Source organism: Phascolarctos cinereus, unplaced genomic scaffold (genome assembly GCF_003287225.1).
Source record: "Phascolarctos cinereus isolate Bilbo 61053 unplaced genomic scaffold, phaCin_HiC Scaffold_2;HRSCAF=192, whole genome shotgun sequence".
In the NCBI taxonomy this organism is placed as follows: domain Eukaryota; kingdom Metazoa; phylum Chordata; class Mammalia; order Diprotodontia; family Phascolarctidae; genus Phascolarctos; species Phascolarctos cinereus.
The window spans coordinates 172,230,082-172,249,554 of NW_027555625.1; the positions used below are offsets into that span (position 1 = coordinate 172,230,082).

General features: G+C 37.9%; 1 protein-coding gene across 4 annotated transcripts in view; it reads left to right on the forward strand.

Moving 5' to 3' along the window:
- The window catches only part of HAO1 (hydroxyacid oxidase 1), a 118,363-nt gene that overhangs the window by 53,912 nt on the left and 44,978 nt on the right, over nucleotides 1-19,473 (forward strand). For all 4 annotated transcript variants that reach the window (XM_078149729.1, XM_078149728.1, XM_020985640.2 and 1 more), the window contains 2 exons: nucleotides 7,049-7,224; nucleotides 16,510-16,601. In XM_078149729.1, coding sequence (XP_078005855.1) covers nucleotides 7,049-7,224; nucleotides 16,510-16,601 — 268 coding nt within the window. The remainder of the gene's footprint in view (nucleotides 1-7,048; nucleotides 7,225-16,509; nucleotides 16,602-19,473) is intronic.

Genomic DNA, 19,473 nt, shown 5'->3' on the forward strand with positions numbered 1-19,473 from the left:
AAGTACCTGAGCAAACTATCTATGATGGGAAATTGTAGAAAAGTGGTAGATATGCATTCTTAAAGGGCCTTTTCTCACCAGGAGATCCCCATACCAATGAAAGCACAGATGTATACCAAATGTGTGTATACACACTGCCATATATGTATATATACATTGATATCTACCTATCTTACACATGGATGGGAGTTGGACGTCTGATTTCATTGGTTTATGAAGAAATTGATGAGAAAATGTCTTCTACCAATGTAGGTCAGCACCTTCTCTGCAGCTTCAAGTTTTAGGGATTGCTGGACTGAAGATGTGGGGAGCCTGCGGCCTCGAGACCACCTCTAGGTCCTCAAGTACAGCCCTTTGACTGAATCTAAATGTTGGGATTCAGTCAAAAGGCCATCCTTGAAGTTTGGATTCAGTCAAAGGGCTGCACTTGAGGACCTAGAGGGCCTCATGTGGCCTCAAGGCTACAGGTTCCCTACCCATGGCCTAGAGTATTGAGAAGTCAAGTCAATTGTCCAGGGTCACCATAGGCAGAGTATGTGTTAGAAGCAGCTAAGTTTAATAGAGTTAATAGAGCACTGAGCCAGGAGTCAGGAAGACCTGAGTTCACATCCAGCCTCAGACACTTATTAGCTTTGCTATCCTGGGCAAGTCACTTAACCTCTGTTTGCCAGTTTCCTCGTGTATAAAATGGGGATAATAATAGCCCCTACCTCCCAGGATTTTTGTGAAGATCAAATGAGATAATAATTGAAAAGTGCTTAGCACAATATATAGCACGTAGTAAGTACTGTATAAATGTTAGCTATCATCATCATCATCATCATTGTCAGCATCGATTTGAACCTGAGTCTTCTTGGCTCTGAGACTGGTGCACTATCTAGGCCATGCTGCCTCTAATGTATATGTGTATGTACAATATTACACACACACAACAGAAATGCATAATACATGTATGTATGCATAGAGAAATACACACATAAATATACAGGGACAGAGAGAGGGAGGGAGGGAGATAGAGAGACAAAAGACAGAGATAGAGACAGAGACAGAGAGGAAGAGAGGGGGAGGGAGAGAAATAGAGAGAGGGAAAGAGGGAGAGAAGGAAGGGAGGGGAGAGAGACAGAGAGGAAAGGAGTGAGAGAGGGAGGGAGAGAAACAGAGAGAGGGAAAGAGAGAGGGAAAGAGAGAGGGAAGGAAGCGGGGTAGAAGTGGGGGAGAGAGACAGACACAGAGAGAGATTACAATGTATTTATCAAATGAAACGTTTGGGCTGTAACTCTTTCTCCCTTTCATCTATGTAGGGTCACTCTCTGAGCAGTTGGAAGGGTTGGTTCTCTGTCCTTTCACTTTGTTCTTGGGCTCATGCCCAGATGACGTGAAGAGCTAAGAGACAAAGCCCCTTTTTATTTTCAAGTTTTTACCAGAGTACCTAAGGCACCACAGCTTGTCATATCTCCCATCTGAAGATGACCGAATAATTAGTAACACATCCAGGTTACAGGGAATACAGGAAACACCCCGTAGACGCCTTCGCCCTGGCCCGTGAAGGGAACACTAGCTCTGTTTGTTACAGGCTGACGTGGAGGGCCAGCTCCTTCTGGTTAGCTACTCATCATACCACATCCAGCACTCACAGGCAGAGTTCACTATACTAATGGGAGGCACAGGCTTCCGTTGAAGTTACATACACCCAAAGAGCACATTCGTTACAACCTGATATGAAATCTGTCTTATTTCTGCTACTGACCTTATTCACAGGGGGTGAAGCCTGGCTTTTCAAATGTGAGGTTTGGCAGGCAGGGGAGACAGGAAATCCAGAAGAGAAAGAAAGAGTCTGTAAAAAGCTGGTTTCTTCCAGGCTTTACTGCTTACATTCCACCCCACCTCCCCACTTCACATGTTAGAGGAAGAGAAGCCCCATCTTGGCAGTTGGGTGGGGTGGCAGGGTTCACATCATTTGAGATGCTCTTTAATGCTGATCTGTAGAATACATATGCAATATGCATGTGGAAATTGGAATTGGAATGTGTTCCTGAGGCAAAGAGAATGGAGAGCAGGGGTTTTAACTGCTTTTGGAAGAAAGGAGAATGAAGTCAGTTCAATCAATTGATTCCTCAGGCTCTTAGGCAAGGGCCTTTTTCTTTCTCTACATCCTGTGGAGATTATCCAAGAATCTGAGAGATCCAGGGTTGAGACTGTGCTGTTAGATCAACATCAAAAAAGTTAAAGAAGATGAAAAGTCAGATGTATGTCCCTGTTGGCTAAGATAAAGAGAAAAATGACACATTTAAGTTTTAACATTGACTTATAATGATAGACTGGGTAACTAGGTGGTGCAGTGGATAAAGTGCTGGGCCTAGAGTCAGGAAGACTTATCTTCCTGAGTTTAAATCTAGCTTCTGACACTTACTAGCTGTGTGACCCTGTCCAAGTCACTTAACTCTGCCTCAGTTTCTCATATGTAAAAATGAGCTGGAGAAGGAAGTAGAAAACCACTCTAGTATCTTTACTAAGAAAACCCCAAATGGGGTCATGAAGAGTCATACACAACTGAAATGACTGATTGACAAGATAATGCTATACTAAGTTGTATGGCTTGAAAGGGTATCTTTACATTTTGCCAACTATTTCATAAATGTGTGTTTTCTGGGAGGGTGATCCTAAGTTTACTCTGATGGTGCCCCAGCCTGGAAAAAGATTATGTGTAGAAAAACCAGGGATAGTTGCCACAAGTGTGAAATTCACTTCACTGATGCAGATCAGGACTCATCTCTAATTTAGTCTTACAGAGTTGCCCTGAGCAACAAGAGATTAAGTGAATTTTCCATGGCAATGTAGCTAATATATATATATATAATATATATATATATATATATATATATATATATATATACACACACACACACACATATATATGTATATATGTATATATATGTATATATATACACACATATATACATATATATGTATATATATGTATATATATACACATATGTACATATATATATGTATATATATATATACACACACACACATATATATACACACACACACACACACATATACACACACCCACACCCACACACATATATAATATATATAAATATATAAAAATATATACACTATATGTATGTATATACGTGTACATATGCATATGTATGTATACACACATATACATGTGTATATATGTATGTGTATGTATGTATATATATATACATATATGTGTGTACATGTATGTGTATACACACACATATAATGAGGTAAGACTTCAACCAAAGTCTTCACTGTTTCAAGCCCAGCTTTCTATCTATTATGCCATGCTGCCTATCAATACTCAATAGATAATCAATTATCCCACCCAAATACTCGCCCCAGCCATCTCCTTGACATCTTCCCTATGTCACATGCAACCCTTCTCTACCCTCCTTCCCCACCTCTTGCTATGGAGATAGTAAGTGAATCAGTACTACTACTTCTTCTGGAAAGAGTGTGTCAATTTACTCTACTCAACATTCGTGTGAATTCCTAAATCAAAACACTCTTCCCTGGCTACCACTTCCTATTAGATGTTGACTTCCCCTACTCAGTTGTAAACTCCTTGAGAGCTAGGATTGTTTGCATTCGCATGTTTATCCCTAGTTCTTAACACAGTGCTGGGCACATAGTAATAAGTGTTTCATACATGTTTTTCATTCATTTGTTCATTCATTCATCATAAGTATTATTGACAGGCAGCATAACATAGTTGATAGAGATCTAGTCTTAGAGTTGGAAAGACCTGGGTTCAAATTCTGCCCTTGATGCATACTGGCTACATGTCTCTGGGCAAGACATTTACCTCTTAGTGTCCCCTGACAACTCTCTAAGGCTAAAAAATTCAGTATAGCTATAGACATACATTGGTGGAAGGAGTATCTTCATGAAGAGAATCCTACACTGATGTCTCAGATCCATACAAAAAAAGAACAAAACACCCATAATTACTATTATCACTATTGCTGCTATCATGCAGTTATTCTTTAACTAGCTTATTTAGGATTAAGGCGATGTCTTTGGAAGGATTAGGTGAACATTGCATTTGGAGGAAATAATAATTTTTCAGAGCAGCCCTAGCAATGCTGAGGATTGTATTGCCAAAGGACCTTGTTATGTGTCTTTGAGCAGGACCTGTGTGATCTGAGGCTTCAAACTTTTCTTGAGCAATCTGATCCCTCCAAATTATGTCATTTATTTAAAAAATTGTCTTTTCCTTCTTAATGAAATGAAATACTTGAAAAGAGCAATTTCTTCTGTTTTTCATGTATACCATAATTCAAATAAAATAGCATCCATGGAGACTTTCTGCAGAACCATCAGCAAAATGCTCCATTGTGGGTCTCTATAAAAGATATCTGAAGACTTGTTCTTGGCTTAAGACTTTGAACAAAGTTTGAGAGTAACAACAAGGTCCCATTGTGCACAGAAATTTCTGTAAGGCAACATTCATTCAAGTGTTGATCTGTATTTCACAGTCCAAGCAAAACAACAGATATTTATATAATTTTATCCATGTTTCTGTTTTTTCCTATCCATCCCCTCTCTCTGAATACCCCCTCCCCATCAAACCCTCCCACAAAACTACAGCTGAAAACCTGTAGCTTGTAAAGGGAGGGAAATACACATACAGATGTTTTTGCTTTCTTTTGGTCATGACAGAAACTAGATTGGCAAGAGCTGCTTCTTCTTCTTCTTTTTCTTCTTCTTCTTCTTCTTCTTCTCCTTCTTCTTCTTCTTCTTCTTCTTCTTCTTCTTCTCCTCCTTCTTCTTCTTCTTCTCCTTCTTCTTCTTCTTCTTCTTCTTCTTCTTCTTCTTCTTCTTCTTCTTCTTCTTCTTCTTCTCCTTCTTCTCCTCCTTCTCCTCCTCCTTCTCCTCCTTCTCCTCCTCCTCCTCCTCTTTCTCTTGTGAAGAAAGGGTTATGTGTTTCACACCCCCATTATAATTTTGGAATAATCAAGTGTAGGATACAATGATAAAGATCCATTTGTTCACAGGAATGTTCAGCTAATTAAATCACAGAATCTAAGAACTGAAAGATATCCCTAAGTTTTTCTAGTCCATCAGTACCTGACCAAGAATTCTTTCTACAACATTCCTGGTGAGTAGTCATCCAGATTTTGTCTGAAGACCTCCAGTAGAGGTGGGAGGTGGGGGATTCACTGCCCCTAGAGGCATCTCAGTTTGCTTTTAGATAGCTCCATTTATTAGTACGCTTTTTTATATCAACCCTAAAAATGTCTCTCTGAAAGTTTGACCTACTGTACCTTGTTCTGCTCACTAGGGCCAGGAAGAATGAAAATAATCCATCTTTCATATAGCAACCCTTTGAATGCTTTAAGAGATTAAGTACGACTAGTATGTCGATCCCTTGCACCTCCCTCCACTCACCCCAGCTTCTCTATTCTAAGCAAAATATTTAGTTCCTTCAACCAGTCCTCATATGTGATGACCCTGGTGGCCCTCCTCTGGAAGATTCCCAGTCTATCAATGTCCTTCCTAAAATGGGAGGCCCAGAACTGAACACAACGCTTCAGATGTGGGCTGACCAGGTCAGATTATAATAGCACTATACTCCACTGGTTCTGGATATCATGCCTCTCTTTTTTTTTTTCCTTGCTAGGCAATGGGGTTAAGTGACTTATCCAGGGTCACATAGCTAGTGTTATGTGTCTGAGGTCAGATTTGAACTCAGGTCCTCCTGATTCCAGGGCCGTTTCTCTATCCACTCTGCTACCTAACTGCCTTGATGTGGCTTTAGATTACATTATAACTTTGGGCTGCCATATTGCACTACTGGTTTCCATTGAATTTTAATGTGGTTGCAGAGTTTTGTGGCTGTATGATAATATGTAATGCCAATAAATGCTCTGATAAAAACAAATACTTTAAGCATGTCAGCTAAAAAGATTTATTGGAAGCTGAAGAATTGAATGCTAACTTTTTGTATTGGCACAAATGGATGTGGGATTCTTTTGTGATTTTCAGTGATCCTCTAAGAACATAAAATTACAATGTTGAATGGGAAGTTTCTCCTCAGGAAACTTTGTTAACATTGTCTCAAAAGTTAGCTATAGTTATCTATTCTAGAAGTAGAGTAATTTCATGTCCTTCAGAGTCCACACATTTGCCTTTGTATCTCCTATAGTGCTTAGCATATGGTCTGGTACAAAGGCAGTACTCACTTCATGTTTGCTGAATTGAATTTTCATAACATAAAGAATCTACTTGATAAGGCACAATTTAACTGGACATACAGGTATTTGAAAGTTCATCAACAAAAAGAAAAGATGAGAAGTTTTGGTATTTCAGTGTCAGAAACAGAGATATGGGAAATCTTGGGGAGGGGGAGAGGAGAGGGAAGAATATGTACCTACTACTGTTAGGTTTTTCCATAATAATTGCTGGGAAGTATATATAGGTTGTGCAAAGTAAGTTGGTGAATGGAGATAGCTGTGTAGAACTGGGACACATTACTATAGTTTTAGCCTTAACAGAGGCTCTGAAATAGTTGAGAAGGTTGATGGGAGGGAGATTAGATTTATTGATCATCTGCTACTACAGTATGTTTTTCACTGATGAAGATAAATTTCACCTTAAAATGATGCAGAAGCTGTGTGTGCAGTAGCTGTGTCTACATAGATAAAAATGCTTTAAAAAGAAAACATGGATAAAACCAATCAATTACTTTGAAGATAATTTGATCGATTCAATTCATCTACTCCACATATTTGTCCCTACTTCTCCCTTTCCAAAAACAACTCCAGTTTTTCTGTATAGATGCAGTCTGAAATATAAGACAGTTGTAAGAACTTGGAAGAACCCAAATAAGAGGCTCAAATGGTTAAATCTGACCCAGAGTTTTGCAGAGCATACAACAGGAGACAAAAATTAATAATTCCATGCAGAAGGAAGATTAATTTTTATTTCATTCGAAGAATCATTGTATACAGAGAGATTCTTTTCTGAAATAAATTAAACCCGTGCTTTAGATTGACTTATGTCTCTATTTCAGGATGAAAAATTTTCAAACCAATGATTTGGCCTTTTCTTCTGAGGAGGGTTATGGAGACAACAGTGGTCTGGCAGAATACACAGCTAATGCAATTGATTCATCAATTAACTGGAAGGATATTACCTGGCTGAAGAAACTGACAACCCTCCCAATTGTTGCCAAAGGCATTCTCCGAGGTTCATTTATTTCTTTACTTACAAGCATGCCACCTTTATATCTTTATGCAATGTAATTTTGACCTTTTTTTGAGGGGGAGATTGGCACATAGAAAAATGAAGATGAAAAGCCATAAGATACTTTTCTGCTATTTAATAAAAGGTTCTTTACATTTATAATGACCCTGATCCCCCACAGTGGGGAGTCAGCATCATGAGAATTAGCTGGGTACTCCTGTAAACAACATGGACATTTTCAAGCCACTGGGACATGGTTTCATTTAGCAAATTGCCATTTCATCACCCCAAGTCATGAAATCTTAGGGCTAGTTAAGAGACCATGGGAAGGACTATAGCATCCATTCATCAGGCTAACCTGCATATTAGAACTAAATGTTAAGACAGCTCAGACAGAGAAGGAATTTTAAACTCCCACAAAAAGAACCTTCACATTGGTGGTGTCTATACAACTGAAAAAAAGAAGTTTTAATAAGTGTGTGTGTGTGTGTGTGTGTGTGTGTGTGTGTGTGTGTGTATGTGTGTAGGGGGGAATCACCTCCAAATGGTAGTTGCTGAATTATTGCTAAAGACATCTAATATGTTTGTTCAAAAACCGAGGATTTATTCCTGTTAAGACAAACTGGTTATCAGTCTTCCTCCTGCAAGCCATCCCTCTCTCCCAGCTTTCCCTACCCCATCATATTCAAGGCCTCATCCCTCCTTTGGCCCTAAATCTCTCCAGCTTGTTCTGTTAACTAATGACTACAACCAACAGACAAGTGTAGAAAATATAGAGACAACTTTTTTCTTCTTTTCTTTCCTTTCCTTTCCTTTCCTTTCCTTTCCTTTCCTTTCCTTTCCTTTCCTTTCCTTTCCTTTCCTTTCCTTTCCTTTCCTTTCCTTTCCTTTCCTTTCCTTTCCTTTCCTTTCCTTTCCTTTCCTTTCCTTTCCTTTCCTTTCCTTTCCTTTCCTTTCCTTTCCTTTCCTTTCCTTCCTTTCCTTTCCTTTCCTTTCCTTTCCTTTCCTTTCCTTTCCTTTCCTTTCTCTCTCTCTCTCTCTCTCTCCTTTTTCTTTCTTGCTGAATGAGAATTGATGGCTTATATAAAGAGAATGCTTGATCTTTAAGTACCTAAAACATTCAGTCGTTAGCTTCCGGTAGCCCTGGCTGCTCTCATAGGTCTCACAACTTATTTAGAGCTGAGGGATATGAAATATTGATTAATTTTATAATAGCAGTGTGTTTCAGTACTGGTTTCTTAACCTGTAAGCATATTGTGTGTGTGTGTGTGTGTGTGTGTGTGTGTGTGTGTGTGTGTGTTCAAAAGAGTTTAAAGTTGGTAGCACTATGAAAGGTACATGCTCCCCAAAACATTTTATTAAACATTTTGAATTCATGACTATGAGGAAAAACCCATTAACTTACTGTAATGCCTTAAAAAAAAGATCACTGGCAGAACTGTTCTCTATAAAAGCATTTTTTCTTTTTATTTCAATTAAAACAAAATCGATTTCTTATTACTTGTCCCCCACCACATTTATCAACTGTCTATTGCTAACATTATTATTGTTATCCTCCATATCCTCAGATATTGTGGTTCATACTGTATGATTATTAATACCTTCTCTAAGGTCCTTTTGGATTCTAACCTTACCTTGCAAATTTCTCTTCACTCACCTCATCCCCAGCCTGATTTGATCTACAAAGTAAATCAACAAATCATAAAGTTAGTGCAATTCTAAAAGGCTTGATTTACTCCGATGAAGTTGGTTATATCAGAGAGCAACCTTTCCCTTAATAATCACAATGAAAAGAGTGCTTTTGCTGCAGCCTAACATTTGCCTTCCTTAGAAGAAGGAAGTTCCATGAGAAGAATGTCATCTCCATTTGTACTGACCATGTTTAGGATTCCCATCTTATGTTGTGCTGTGGAAACTTTCCCATTGCGTGACATGGGCTATGAGTCAAAATGAATGAAATAGATGTTCCTATCATGTGAGGTTGAAGAAGTGCCTAGTATTCTCAACTTTTGCATTCTTTAGGTGGCCTTTGTGCCACCACCTTCATCAAGACAAATCCGTCTTCCCTTTTCCCCTCCCATATCACTCTTAGTCCACTTCTCCTCCTCCTCCCACTTCCTCTCCCTCATCTTCCTCCCTTTCTTTTCTTCTCATCCTCTTTTTGTTAGTGAAAATAAAATAAAGGGAAAAAATCCCTTCTAAATGAATAAAACTATATACAAAATTATCTAAATACCTGGATGGGTCAATAGATAGATATACAGATACATATATAGATTTCTGCTAAACCTGTGATTTCTTTAGTTCAGGCAAATACTTCTGGTAGCAAAATTCCCTCTATTAATGCAGATAAACCACTGATAATAGCAGCTAATGCAATTTATGATCTTAGAGAATTGCATTGAAAGGTTAAGTGACCTGTCCAGATTCACAGAGACAGCATATACCATCTAGAAGACTTGTTTTTTTTCTGTTTCTTTGTTTTTGGCCAGGCAATAGGATTAAGTGACTTGCCCAGGGTCACACAGCTAGTGAGTGTTATTTGTCTGAGGCCAGATTCGAACTCAGGTCCTCCTGAATCCAGGGCTGGTGCTCTATCCACTGTGCCACCTAGCTGCCCCAGCTAGAAGACTTGAACAAAGGTTTTCCTAACTCTTAAGTTTGGCTCTCTATCCAGGATGTCACATTGCCTCACATATATACTTGCACATATTTTAAGGGAGAGAGACAGAGACAGAGACAGAGAGACAGAGACACACACACACACACACACACACACAGAGAGAGAGAGAGAGAGAGAGAGAGAGAGAGAGAGAGAGAGAGAGAGAGAGAGAGAGAGAGAGAAAGACATTTTAGATTTGGGTGCTATGAAAGATATTTCAAAGACAGTGGGTGATGTTAAGGAAATCCAGGGAAATGCAATTTGTATACATACCATTTACCCTGCAGCATCTTTGTATAACTATTAGTTTCTTTTATTTAATAAACAAAAAGCATTTCTATAGTAACAATTGTATCAAGCAACACATATGCTAATTTTGGACTTTAGGAAATCTGTTTTTGGAAATTCAGTAATCCACATTTCACGGATTTATTCTTGCCTCATTAAATCCTTCTCATCCATATTTTCATTTACATTGACCAGAAGTTGCTCATCCTTTTCTGAATTTACTTTTAACCATAAAGATGAAGGTTATATTTGCAGAAATATTGGATGACAGCTGGGAAGTTCTGGATGAAACACATCTTTTCCTTACCACCATTATATTGCCATGGAATGCAAGATACAATCTCTCTTGCTATGGTCAAATTCTGCTCTTTGAAAACTTCAACAAACTCCAAACATACACTTGAGGACAGGATTTGGCCTTCACTAGTTCACACGCTAACAAACATTCCATTCTTTGGGCAAAGGCATAATAATAGTCAATGTGAAAATTCCTTCCTTCCTTCCTTCCTTCCTTCCTTCCTTCCTTCCTTCCTTCCTTCCTTCCTTCCTTCCTTCCTTCCTTCCTTCCTTCCATCTTCCTTTCTTTCCTTCCTTCCTTCTTTCTTTCTTTCCTTCCTTCTTTCTTTCTTTCTTTTCTTTCTTTCTTTCTTTCTTTCTTTCTTTCTTTCTTTCTTTCTTTCTTTCTTTCTTTCTTTCTTTCTTTCTTTCTCTTTCTTCTTTCTTTCTTTCTTTTATTCCTTCCTTCCTTCCTTCCTTCCTTCCTTCCTTCCTTCCTTCCTTCCTTCCTTCCTTCCTTCCTTCCTTCCTTCCTTCCTTCCTTCCTGTCCATTGCACTTTCAGTGGAGCTCCTTTTCTGAAGAATTTGTCTTGAATTCAATTCTTTAAAAAACAAACAAACAAACAAACAAACAAACAAACAACATTTCCATATTAGCCATGGTGGAAAACAAAACAAAAACAATTAAAAGCAAGAAACATAAAGAAAGTGAAAAAGCATGCTTCAATCTGTGTTCAGAGTTCGTTAGTTGTCTCTCTGAAGGTAGATAGCTTTTTTCATCTTGGGTCTTTTGGAACTGTCTTGCGTCATTGTCCTGATCAGAGTAGCTAAATCTTTTACAATTGATCATCATTACAATATTGCTGTTACTGTGTTCTCCTGGTTCTGCTTACCTCACTTTGTGTCAGTTCATATAAATCTTCCTAAGTTTTTCTGAAATCATTCTGTTCATCCTTTCTTGTAGTGCAGTAGGATTCCATTATAATAATATACCACAACTTGTTCAGCCACCCACAATCGATGGGCATCCCTTCACTTTCTAATTCTTTTCCACCACAGATATTTTTGTGCATATTGATGGTGTTGTTTTTCAGTTGTTTCAGTTGTGTCCAACTCTTTGTGACTCCATTTGAGATTTTCCTGACAAAGATGTTGAAGTGGTTTGCCTTTTCATTCTCCAGCTCCTTTTACAGATGAGGAACTGAGGAAAACAAGGTTAAATGATTTGCCCAAGGTCACACAGCTAGTAAGTGTCTGAGGCTGGATTTGAACTCATGAAAATGAGTCTTTGTGATTTTAGGCCCAGCACTCTATCCACTGAGCCACCTAGCTGCCACCAAGTATAGGTCTTTCCCCCTTTTCTGTGATCTCTTTGGGAATCAGACCTAGTAATGGTATTACTGGGTCAAAGGGTATACACAGTTTTATAGTTCTTTGGACATTGTTCCAAATTATTCTCCAGAATGGTTGGATCAGTCCACAACTCTACCAATGGTATATCAGTGTCTCTATTTTTCCACATTCCCTCCAGCATATATAATTTTCCTTTTCTGCTATGTTATCTAATCTAATAAATGTAAAGTAGCTGTTAAAGAGTTCTTTTAATTCACTTTTCTCTAATCAATAGTGATTTAGAGCATTTTTTATGACTATTGATAGCTTTGATTTTTTCTTCTGAAAACTGCCATTTATATCTTTTGATAATTTATCAGTTGGGGAATAGCTTTTATTTTTATAAATGTGACTCAGTTTCCCATATATTTAAGAAATGAGGTCTTAGAGAAATTTGAGTTAAACCCTCCCCTCTCCCTGCAGTTTCCTGCTTTCATTCTATTTTTGGCTACATTGGTTTTGTTTGTGCAAAAATTTTTAAATTGCATGTAATCAGAATTATCCATTTTTCATCTTGTGATCTTCTTTGTTTCTTCTTTTGTCATAAACTCTTCCCTTATCCATAGATATCACAGATATATTTTTTCCATGCTTCCCTAGTTTACTTATGGAATTACCCTTCATGTCTAAATCATTTAAGTCATTTTGGCCTTATTTTGCTTATGGTGTGAGATGTTGGTCTATGCTTAGTTTCTGCCAAACTGCTTCCCAATTTTCACAGCAATTTTTGTAAAATGGTGAGTTCTTGAATTCACTTCTTGAAAACATTGATCTTCCTTGCATTCTGAGTGTATATGTTTTTAAATTTATGGGTGTGTGAGTATGTGCGTGTGTGTGTGTGTGTGTGTGTGTGTGTGTGTGTGTGTGTACACATACATACATACAGAATCTCACAGAATTTCTGAGTTGGAAGGGATATCTTTGAGGACAACTACTCTGACCCAAACAGGAACAAAGTACCTTCTGTAACATCCCTGACTAGACCTTGCTTTAAGACCTCTAGTGAAGGGGACTCCATTACCTTCTGAGCAGACTATTATATTTATATAGTGCTAATTGCCTTGGAAATTTTCCTTGCAATAGATGGATATTTGCTTCCTTATAATTCCTACCCATTTTCCTTAGAGGCCAACCAGGAAAGGTAGGCCTTCTTCTATGTGACAGTCTTTTCAGATATTTAAAGGTTGCCATTATCCTCTTACCTAAGTTTTCTCTTTTCTTGGCTAAACATATCTCTTTCTGTGAATTGGTTTTTTCCATATATCATCACCTCTAGGTCCATGCAATGTTGCTGAAGTATTTTGAAAAAACAAAATTTCAGTTCTTTTCAATTCAATTACGTATTATGTACTAGGCACTGAGTATTCAAACGACAAAAAGAAAACAAAACAATTGTTGCCTCACCTAGCTTTCATTCTACTAGGGACTACAAACATAGATGATAGATAGATAGACAGACAGACAGATAGATAGATAGATAACATCTGCCACACAATTAATTGATTGAATTAACATTTCAAAAGTACTTTGCAAAAACCTTAAAGCACTATATAAATGATAGTTATTATTATTATTATTGCGGAGACTTACTTGTATTTGACTCCTGCCTCTAATGCTTACTACCTATGTGACTTTGGATCTTAGTTTCTTTATCTATAAAATGAGGGGCTTCAACTAGATGGCCTCTGATGACACATCTTGTTCTGTATCTCTGATCCTCTATGAAAGGTTAAGAAGTGGATTGTGAGGAAGTAGAGAGAGGGTGAGTATTCCTCTTGAAGAGTTTGGTGGAGAAGGCAAATAGAGATTTTGAATGAGAGCCTGAGGGAATGGATGGTGTTTTTAAAGAATAGACTTGTATGTGTTTTTAGTTAGGAGGGAAGAAACAAGTAGGTAAGGAGAAACTAAAGAAAAGAGAATGAAAGGTAATGAAGGATGGGGCAAGTTCCTGGAGGACAGAGGATGGATTAGGAAAAAGAGAACAACTAGAGGTATTAGCCTAAGCAAGGAGAAGAATACCTCTTCATCAAAACTTGAAGCAAAATCAGAGAGGATGGGGGCAAGATAAAGAGCTTTATAGAATATTCAGAATCATACAATCACAGAAGCTCAGATGTGAAAGAGGTCTCCGAGGCCATCTAGTCCAACCCATACTTGACTAGGAATCCCCCTTACTACATTCTTAATGTGAACATTCAGCCTTTTCTTGAAGAACTTCAATGAGCCATTACCTCTCGAGGATGCTCATTTTTTACTTTTGGATAGCTTTAATTCTTAGGAAGTTGTTCCTTATGTAGCTCTCGTATGGAATGTAATATGGCACCCATATCATCTTTACTCTATGGGCTGACTCCATCATTCCTAATCAGCACTCACAATGGTAGTTCTGGAGGATTTCCTGGGGAACAGTGATAGTCACAGGAGTGATCATTTGGCTGCTACTCAAACACACAGAGTCCCATGTGTGGAGGGAATACACTTCTACTATTTGCCATTGTACCTCTTTAGGTCTCACTAATGTGCTCCCCATTTATATTCAGTCACAATGAAACCACTGAATCTTAAACATGAAATGTTTAATAAACAATAAGGCACAAACAATAATAATTACAACATTTACTCATTAAAAGGCAAAAGCAGGGATAATTTAAAAAATATAACAATCCACTAAAAAACCTGGATCACAGTAACTCATCAGTGTATTCAGTATCTGTAGGGAAGAGTGAGCCCACACTTACTGAAACCTAGCAAAGAGACACATGACTAGGGAAACTCATGTTCCTGGGACAACCATGACAACAATGATAAACCTTGAAGTCCTTGGTCTCTTAAAAAAATAACATAAAAACATCTGTACCATGCATCACCTCCTGGCCAAAGCTGCTTCTCTGTTACTCTTAGGCCACTGGAATATTGAACTCTTTTAGTGCACAGCCATCCATATCAGGGTACTGAGAACGGGTTACAATCTTTTAGCAAAATATAGCAGCATAGCTCCGAGAAAAGAAAAAAAAAACAGCTGCGAAGCTTGTCTTTGTCTTTCCCCTATCCCTTCCCCCTCTCTTAAACTATTAGAGGAAGTAGAGTGAGAGTTTCCCCCATTCTCAAGTTGCATATGGCAATAGGGGAAATTTAGCCCAGACAGGTCTTCTTAGTGTAGCAGACAGAACACAGCTCTCCTACAGTGAGCTTCTAGTAGCTTCAGAACTTTTATAGCTTTAGTAAACTCTCTTTTCTCCAGACAATCAGCTCTCAGTAAAGCAATGTCTCTCTGCCAATCAGCAAAACTCTTAAACACCTGAAGAGCCTGCCTGTCAGCTTTTAGGAGTCTTCTAGTTTCTCAGGCTTCTAATCTCTGTCTTAATCTGATTCCTCTCTCAGCTTCTTCCAGACTCCTGTGTTCTTCTGATTATCTTTCTCTGCCTTCCAAAGCCTCAAAGCAGATCTTATACCATCGTCCCATAGTTCCCAAACAGTGGATTTACAGTTTTGCAGTTGTAACTTTCAAAACTCTGAAAGCAGTTAATGAGTCTATATACTGCAATGCATTGCATCCGTTATCACATAATTTCATGCTCTACTTTCAAACAGGTCTTCTCAGTCAATACATTTATCTGCAAAACAGTTTTCTCTCTAGTCCTCAGAACTGTCTGTATCTCTCCTCAAGTATTTGTCTGGTGTGGGGGTGGGGGATGAAGCTGTGTTTCTTCTCAAGTTGATTTTATCAGTGCTCTTTACACAAATATTTTTTCTGTCCTTATTAGCAATCAAAATGTCCAAATAACAATGGGGGCAATATCTTACTCTTAGATCAAGCCTATATTTACCTCTCTGTAACTTTCACTCATTGCTACCAGTTCTGTTCTCTGAGGCCAAACAAAACAAGGGTAATCCCACTTCCTATTTGACTGCCTTTGAAATACTTGAAGGTAACTTTTCTATTCTCCTAAATTCCATTCATTTTTATTGACACTTTTAATCTTGTCAATTTATTTCAACATAACTGAATAATTATATCAAATGTGGGGGTCATTATTGCAATCATATATATACATACATGTAGGTATATACATGTATGTATCTATGTTCTTTTGTTTAATCCTATATAATTTGCATATTAGAATTATTCATTTGGAACTTTATTATACTATATTGACTATTGGCAAAATTGAAAGGCATGCAAGTTCCACAAGGAGTATCGACTATTAATGCTCTTCTTTAAGACAATGCAAACTCTGACCTTATATTTGTTAAGAGCATCATCCCTACTGTGGTTCTGCCACCTCTATTACAGGAGTTTTGTGGATGGTGTACAGTCTTCATCATTGGAAGAAATAGTTGCACTGATGAGATCCAACCCACCAGATCCAATGAGTCGTTATGAAATGCTTCCTATGCAATAGCTACTGTGATCAGAGCTAGGGGTACAAAGACAAAAGGAGCCAGTCCCTACTCTCAAGAAAACTTACGTTTTCCTGGGGGAGTGTGTGTGTGGGGGGAAGAATACAAGATCCATTAAAACATTCCTCAAACATATATTTTGAGGTAAGAATTTTAAAATCTACCCTTCAGAAATGCTATTTAGATTTTTTAAATAGAAACCAGGTAATTTGCTACAGCATCCTCAGTTTAGCTTTAATTACTGAACTGCTGAATCGTGTTTTTCTAGCTGATGATGCCAGGGAAGCTGTGGAATATGGCGTCAATGGGATATTGGTGTCCAATCATGGTGCTCGCCAACTGGATGGAGTGCCTGCCACTGTGAGTACAAATAACAAGCCATTGGCATATGTATTGCAAGTATTCCTTGCAAAATTTTCATTGTACTTACAATTTTATCCATTTTTTAATCTGTCTGGTTTGATCTTGGTCTGTCTTTTTGTGTATTTGTGCGTATATGTAGCCATCAAATAATGATCCATGTGTAAACATGTGTGCCAAAGGGTTTTAAACCCATGTACTTACTGGTAAGAATATTATGTCATTAGGCTATACTCAGCATCTAATGAACTATTTACTCATGCTAGCTGATCTCTAAGGTTCATTCTCATTCTGAGGTCCTATCTGATTAACTAACTACTTTGTGGCTTGAGTACTGATAGGTAAGAGACCTATATTCTACCATTAACTAACTGTAATCTTGGGTAAATTTCCTACTTCTCTATACTTCAGTATTATCATCTGTAAAAACAAGGGAGTTAAAGTTATTTTGATCTCTTAGGTGACTTTCAGTTCTACAATTCTGTGATTTTTAGCCAAAGTGAAATAGAAAATATTTGCCAAATTTACCTTAAATTGAATTAATTTTTCTTAAATAATCTGAATTGGTCTCTGCATTTAGATAACGAGTCCCTTCTCATCCTTTCTTTAGGTATATATTAACTGTTCTTTGCCTGTGATTAGTAATTGGATGATTTTTGACCATTGGCTAGTGAATTAACTTTAACAAGTAATCTAGTCGATTGCATCTGATTCTACCCTCTTCTACAACCCTCTCTTCCTCACAAGTGAATTGACTGGTTGATTTGGTCAAAATGGTCCATCCAGTGGTTTGTGTGGTCATAGTCATGGTCCCAAGTATGTTTTCATGCACAGATAAATGAGATGTAGATACTAAGACTCTTGTTTGCTCTAGGACCTTACAATAGGTCATGAGCACTAGGAAGAGACATACTAGGTCTCTGATACATAATATAGAATTCAGTGGTGTCAAACTCAAATAGGAAGTGATCCCTTCAGGCCACATATTGACTTAGGACACCACAAATTAACATTATCTATGTTTTATTTTATTATTATTTATTTTGTTAAATGTTTACCAATTACATTTTGATCTGGTTTGGTTGTTACCCTTTGCAGGCTGAAGGTTTGACCCTTGGGGCAGTCAGGTAGCTTAATGGATAGAGTGCTAGGACTGAATTCAGGAAGAATCATCTTCATGAATTCACATCTGGCCTCAGACATTTACTAGCTGTGTGACCCTGAGCAAGTTTGCCTCAGTTTCCTCATCTGTGAAATGAGCTAGAGAGGGAAATGGCAAACTACTCCAGCATATTTGCCAAGAAAACCCCAAATGGGATCATGAAGAGTCAGACATGACTCAAAAATCCATGAACTGAATTGAAGTTTGATACTTTTGGTATAGATCATAGGATTATAAGATCCCCAGCTCGAATGTAAAGTCTTTGAAGGCACCAAATGTTTTATTTTTGTTTTTTTCTCTCCCTTTAGCACCTAGCAGAATTCAATTTAATTTAGCAAACATGCTAGTCATTGTGCTAAGTACTGGAGATAAGAAAAAGAAAGAAAGTCCTTGCCCTCAAGGGGCTTGGATTCTAATGGGGAAGACAATATACAAAAGGGAGCTTAGGGAGAAATGAAGGGAAGAAAAGGTACCAGGTGGAGGGGCATAAAAAGGGTGAAGTTGAATCCAGGAATTCAGCTGGTATGAAATGGTTGGACCATTCTGAACCATCTATAAATGGACACTCAGTGTTAGGAAATCTTTTGTTGTTGTTGTCATCATCTTTTAATTGTTTCAGTCATGTCCAACTCTTCATGACCCCATTTGGGGTTTTCTTGATAGGTACTGGGGTGGTTTGTGATTTCCTTCTTCAGCTCATTTTACAGATAAGGAAACTGAGGCAAACAGGGTTAATTGACTTGCCCAAAGTCACACAGTTGGTAAGTGTCTGAGGACAGATTTGAACTGAGGAAGAGGAGTCTTCCTGATTGCAGGTCTGGTACTCCATCTAGCCATCTAGCTCCCCAGCTAATCCATCTAGCTGCCGTCTGTTGATTGAGTCCTTAGTGCTTAGCAAAGTGCCCAGAGATTAACACAGTTCCTGGGGCACTGTAAATGTTTAATATAAGCTTGTTGATTGGTTGATTGATTGCTACCTACTTTATATCCAGTTGTATGCTATGTATCATAGGAAATTATGAAAAGATCTATGGAACAGAGCATGTAGACTGATTAATATAGAAACCAAAAAGATCTTATAAGCAAATCAGGAAATCCTAACCCTTTATTGTGTCGTGGACCCCTTTGGCCATCTGGTGAAACCTATGGAGTCCTTTTTGAGAGTAATGCTTTCAAATACATAACATACAGAGGATTATAAATAAGTCTAATCATATTGAAATAGAATTATCTAAATATTTTTAAAAATCAAGTTGGCAGAGCCCTTGTGTTACAAACTATATATCTTTATAGGTTAGAATGTACTGAAAAACTTAGTAAAAGGAAATTGAATAGAAATAGATGTGAGTTCCAGAAATTAACCTTGTAAGTACATGAGAAGGTAGATAATTTATCTCAATGTGTTTTAATGGATTGCAAATAGGTATCAATAGTTATCATATGATCTTGTATCATGTCAACTATCATAAATAGTTATCAATATCTATCAAGTGTGATATGGTACCCACAAAAGCTAATGTCATGTGAGGCTATAATAAGAGAAATAAAATATCTAGGACCAAGGCGGTGCTAGTCCTTTCTGTTCTGCCCCAGTGACATCCTGGAGAACTGTATCACTTTGAGGAGGTACATTTTAGGAAGGACCTTGATAGCCTAGAGAGGGTCAAGAAGAGAACAGCCCAAAATCGTGTCATATGAGGATGGATAGAA